General features: G+C 44.0%; 1 protein-coding gene across 1 annotated transcript; it reads right to left on the bottom strand.

Annotated features, from left to right (window-relative positions):
* Positions 1-2,355: 2,355 nt before the first annotated feature.
* LOC118384790 (glucose-6-phosphatase catalytic subunit 1-like) lies at positions 2,356-5,460 on the bottom strand. The gene is made up of 5 exons (XM_035771519.2): positions 5,055-5,460; positions 4,751-4,860; positions 3,818-3,923; positions 3,575-3,690; positions 2,356-2,871 (listed from the first exon to the last, which is right to left on the bottom strand). The coding sequence occupies exons 1-5, from the start codon at positions 5,180-5,182 to the stop codon at positions 2,357-2,359; spliced, it is 975 nt and encodes a 324-aa protein (XP_035627412.1). The 5' UTR covers positions 5,183-5,460; the 3' UTR covers position 2,356.
* Positions 5,461-5,852: the final 392 nt, after the last annotated feature.

The raw sequence follows: 5,852 nt of genomic DNA on the forward strand, positions 1-5,852 counted from the left end.
ACCTACACTCACCACCTGGGGGTGGCCCGTCAGGAAGTCCAGGATCTAGTTGCAGAGGGAGGTGTTCAGTCCCAGGATCCTGTACAGGGAAATACATTGATACACTGACTCATATAGTTTACCTAAAAATAGACTGTGTATTTTATTCCTGAGGTAAGATACAGTACGCAAGATGCATAGCAAGTCGTTTGATGAGGATGTAAATAGACCATTCATTCATCATAGAGTGCTCATTGAGTGTATATCAGGGGAACTCCCCTCCCCCACACATTCTCACTCCCCCTGAGTTCTATACAGTTCTATACTGAACAAAAATATAAATGCAACATGCAACAATTTCAAAGATTTGACTGTTACAGTTCATGTAAGGAAATCATTCAATTTAAATTCATTAGGCCCTAATCTATGGCTTTCACATGACTGGGAATACAGATATGCATCTATTGGCCACAGATACCTTTTTTTTAAAGTAGGGACATGTATCAGAAAGCCAGTCAGTATCTGGTGTGACCACCATTTGCCTCATGCAGAGTTGATCAGGCTATTGATTGTGGCCACTTCTTCAGTGGCTGTGCAAAGTTCCTGGATGTTGGCGGGAACTGGAACAGACTGTCTTACACGTCGATCCAGAGCATCCCAAACATGCTCAATGGATGTCATGCCTGGTGAGTATGCAGGCCATGGAAGAACTGGGAAATTATCAGCTTCTAGGACTTGTGTACAGATCCTTGCGACATGGGGCAGTGCATTATCATGCTGAAACATGAGGTGATGGCGGTGGATGAATGGCACGACAATGTGCCTCAGGATCCCGTCACGGGATGTGCATTCAAATTGCCATTGACAAAATGCAATTGTTTTCATTGTCCGTAGCTTACAACTGCCCAAACCATAACCCCACCACCACCATGGGGCACTCTGTTCACAAAATTGACATCAGCAAACCACTCGCCCACACGATGCCATCTGCCCGGTACAGTTGAAACTGGGATTAATGCGTGAAGAGCACACCTCTCCAGCTTGCTAGTGGCCATCAAAGGTGAGCATTTGCCCACTGAAGTCGGTTACGGGGCAGACTGCAGTACACGAGGTCTGCTGTTGTGAGGCCGGTTCGACACACTGCCAAATTCTCTAAAACAAGGTTGGAGGCAGTTTATGATAGAGAAATTAACATTCAATTCTCTGGCAACAGCTCTGGTGGACATTCCTGCAGTCATTCAATTGCACGCTCCCTCAAAACTTGAGACAACTGTGGCATTGTGTTGTGTGACACCTGTGTAATGATCATGCTGTTTAATTAGCTTCTTGATATGCCACACTTGTCAGGTGGATGGATTATCTTGGCAAAGGAGAAATGCTCAATAACGGATGTAAACCAATTTGTATGTAAAATTTTAGCGAAATCTGCTTTTTGTTCGTATGGAAACATTCTGGGATCTTTGGTTTCAGCTCATGAAACATGAGACCAACACTTTACATGTTGCGTTTTTGTTCAGTGTATATGTAATTATATGCTCACCCTCCTTCTCTCCCTATAACAATATTTCATGAAGACAAGAAACCGATTGGGAGTGCTTCTTGATTTTACAATCTAAAGTCTGAATCCTCCACAGGCTTTTCTGGCTGAGAGCGATAACAAATACATGAACTGTGGTCTATCTATAGTAAGTGATGATTAATTATGCTATTTGATAGTCAACTAAAATGTGCCATTGGGTATTATAAACCACAGGGCATTTACAGGAAAAGGGGTTGTTTCATAGAACATGATTAATCTGGATTGTACACAATAAAAAATATATATATTTAATTTTAAAATAATTGTCTCATATCATACAAAAAGAAAACCAAGTAGTGAGCTAATAACGGCTTTATATTGCTGTCTAATTTCTCAGGGCAAGCCCTGTCCATGACCACTGCACTGTGTGAGGTTACCAGCACTTCTCCATTGAAAAATGACAGCTGATCCCTCTATGGACATTTTATCCCCCCCCCTAACGGACAATTACCCTGCCCACACCCAATGAACAATTATATTTATCATTGTCACATTGTAGACATGTATGCTGAATAATAATAATAATAATTTGTGTTTTTGTATTGTTTCATTCATACCTGCACTGCTGGAGCTCGGAGCGTAAGATTTTCACTGTACACTGCAACTACATCTGTGCATGTGACAAAAGAGGGGGGGGAAAGTAATATTAAACATCCACCTCATGGAGCAACAAGAGTCTACTGACCGACCTTCAAGTCCTTTCAACTGGGGTGAACATTCCTGCTTCTCCTATGACAGTCCGTCTCTGTCTGTCCCTTCAGGGCATTTCTCACAGAATTACAATAAGTTCAAATTAGTTCAAAACTGGTGTTTCTTTCCGTTTCGTCCCGCTGCCTCGGCCACGCAGTAGGGCACTATGCCCACAGTGGCCAGGGGCACAGTGGCACTCTTACAGAAGGACAGCAGGTAGAACAGAGCCCTGGTGTGGGCTGGTGGCCTGAATAAGTCTAGTAGGTAGAGCAGAAGCAGTGTGGCGCCCACACATGCCAGCCTGTAGGTGGCGCCACCGCCAACTCGCCGGGCCTCGGCGTAGAGGGGCGAGTGCAAGCCCAAGCCCAAGCCCAGGCCTAATAGAGTGCCGGTGTTGCGCAGGAGGCTGGCGAAGGGTGTAGTGTCTATGTGGACCCATTGGGGCTGCTGGCACCAGCGCTGGGCCTTGTCCAGGGTCCAGAGCAGGTCCACCCCCAGGCCCCTGAGGACCAGGTAAAGGCCCACAGCGAAGGAGAGCAGGGAGAGGGTGGTGTAGACGTAGCGCCTCAGGCTAGCCCTGCAGATCCACTGGACCCGGTCAAAGGTCTCCGCCACTAGGATGCCTAGGAAAACGGACAGGCTTGTCAAAAAAACACCTAACAAAGGCACCAGGCACCTACTACCATACCTTGTTCAAAGACACCTAAATATTTTGTCTTGCCCATTTACCCTCTGAATGGCACACACACAATCCATGTCTCAATTGTATCAAGGCTTAAAAATCCTTCTTTAACCTGTCTCCTCCTCTTCATCTATACTGATTGACGTGCATTTAACAAGTGACATCAGTAAGGGATCATAGCTCTCAGCTGGATTCACCTGGTCAGTCTAAGTCATGTAAAGAGCAGGTGTTCTTAATGTTTTGTACACTCAGTGTATATCTGAAAGGTTTGTATTTGTAGATACTCTTCCTGGGGTCCAGTAAAATGAAGGCAGTTGTACAATTTTAAAAACATCATAATACATTTCACAATGCATTGAGTGTGTGCCCTCAGTGTGCTCCCAGGCCACTACTCTACTAGCACATATCTACAACACAACATCTATGTCTGTGTGTGTGGGTATAGTGCGTATGTTATCATGTGTGTATGCATAAACAACATATATGGCATAAACTACATTGATGGCAGAAGTTACACCAAGCCTATCAGTGTTCAAAGCAGGGCTATTACCATATTGCTTATCCAGAACTGAAAGAAGGGCAGACAGGGTAGGGTGTAGGGTTTGATTTAGAATTCAGTATAAGAGTTGGGGCTCTCCACTGACCTGTGATGACCCCAGCGACAACCTGGTGAGGGAAGTGGGCAGCGATGAAAACCCTGGAGAGACAGACACACACCTGCACACACCAGAAGACAGCCCACAGGGTCCCGCGGACACACCTGACACACACACACACACGCAGAGAAGGACACACAGTCAACTACTTTGCAGAGTTGGATCATTCAATCTAGATAATTGTGTCTCGCAGATAAACTCTGATAAACAACATAGAATTGGTCCTCTTACCAGTTCTTGATGTGACCCCCATGTTCCTTGAGGAGGATGGCGAGGAGTGATGAGATCATAGCGTAGTAAACCCCTGCAGCACTCATGGCATGACCCAACGGACTTCCTGTGAGAGGAGAACTGCTGTCAAGTACAGTTTTGCTTGAAAAAAAATTGCCAACTGAATGGAATCGAACTGCACTCTATACTCTTCTGTAAACTGGTCATCTCTGTATATCCGTCACAAAACCCACTAGTTTATGCTTATTTATTAAACCCTCTTAGGCCTCACTCCTCCCTATCTGAGATATCTACTGCAGCCCTCATCCTCCATATACAACACCCAGTCTGCCAGTCACATTCTGTTAAAGTATCCCTAAAGCGCAAACATCCCTGGGTCGCTTGTCTTTTCAGTTCGCTGCAGCTAGCGACTGGAACGAGCTGCAACAAACACTCAAAACTGGACAGTTTTATCTCAATCTCTTAATTCAAAGACTCAATAATGGACACTCTTACTGACAGTTGTGGCTGCTTTGTGTGATGTATTGTTGTCTCTACCTTCTTGCCCTTTGTGCTGTTGCCTGTGCCCAATAATGTTTGTACCCTGTTTTGTGCTGCTACCATGTTGTGTTGCTACCATGTGTTGCTTTCATGCTATGTTGTCTTAGGTCTCTCTGTATGTAGTGTTGTGTTTTCTCTCTTGTCATGATGTGTGTTTTGTCCTATATTTGTATTTAATTTATTTTTATTTCTGATCCCCGTCCCCGCAGGTGGTCTTTTACCTTTTGGGAGGCCATCATTGTAAATAAGAATTTGTTCTTAACTGACTTGCCTAGTTAAATGAAGGCTAAATAAAAAAAATAATGGAATTTAATTGGTTTGAGTTGAAAATACTGTATGGATTCTCCAGAAAGGAAAGTGGTTCTGCCTCCAGCAACAGACAAACAGACTCACCTGGACTAGTCTCACAGGTCATAGGGAACTGCCCAATTTGTGGTGCTGATGAGTTGCCATAGTAAGGAGTCTCTTGAACCCACCAATAGGGACGCTCGCCAAACAGGATCCTGTGTAGACATGAGAGAGTAATATATAATGTATCACATATTGAATCCTCCTCTGTATGGCAACATACGCACTAGCATAGTTAAAACATTCGGAACCTGCAGTATTTTCATCCTGTAAATATACATATTATATTGTTATTCTTTATCTTAGCATCTGAGCACTGTGATTAGTATTAGTATTGGTAGTCACCTACCATTTGAAGATAAGGTTGAGCCAGTCTCCCACCACAGCCACCCAGACCAGCTTGATCCCCACTGATTCCCGCAGGTGGAAACACACAGGGAAGAAAACAAAGAAGGTGTTCCGCAGGTCAGCTACCATGGAAACAAACAGGAACCAGCTCTGAGTGTCCCTGTAGTGAGTCTGGAGGTATCGTGTGGTGCTAACCCCATGATAGAGGAATTTCTAAATTCCTTATTGTTTTACAGCCAAAACCAAATTCGCACTCGTTTCTAATTCATTAATGAGGTGTAAGTTCATTAATTATGTATGAAGTAGATCGAGACCCGTCTTAAAAGTCAGGTAAGAGCGTTTAATTCCAGAGAGTACTAAATGCATACACACATTTCCACAGGTTATAAACTGAAAATGACGTCAGCGTTTTCCAAACGTTCTATTCCACAAGCAGAGGGGCCCCTAGCTTTTGAGCCTTCGCGTTATCAGCACGAAGTCAAGGCCAGTCAGTATAAATCAACATTCTCGACAATCTGGAGATGGCCCGTTCCCACCACCTGGAGATTTGTACAACTGAATGAACTAAGGAACAGACCTTCATTGTTACTAAACTCCTGACTACATTATATACAATTGGGAAAGGGAGCAAGAGAGAAAATTCACATGTACAGTACATTATAGCATTTGGACTAGTCAGTTCTGATTGGAATGTATACATAATTAGTCATTTCAACCATAATTTCCTCTATCACCCCATAGGCGTGGACGGTGTCCATGGCTGCTCTCTAGTTCACTGTATCTGACAGTCACACTAACG

Source organism: Oncorhynchus keta, chromosome 5 (assembly GCF_023373465.1).
Source record: "Oncorhynchus keta strain PuntledgeMale-10-30-2019 chromosome 5, Oket_V2, whole genome shotgun sequence".
Classification (NCBI taxonomy): Eukaryota; Metazoa; Chordata; class Actinopteri; order Salmoniformes; family Salmonidae; genus Oncorhynchus; species Oncorhynchus keta.

What these genes read in the sequence shown, in the direction of transcription:
- LOC118384790 (XM_035771519.2), bottom strand. Translation starts at nt 5,182, where the DNA reads ATGGTAGCTGACCTGCGGAACACCTTCTTTGTTTTCTTCCCTGTGTGT. An exon ending in GACCTGTGAGACTAGTCCAG is followed by an intron (nt 3,924 to 4,750) that starts GTGAGTCTGTTT and finishes CTCCTCTCACAG; the next exon opens with GAAGTCCGTTGGGTCATGCC. An exon ending in GGGGGTCACATCAAGAACTG is followed by an intron (nt 3,691 to 3,817) that starts GTAAGAGGACCA and finishes TGTGTGTGTCAG; the next exon opens with GTGTGTCCGCGGGACCCTGT.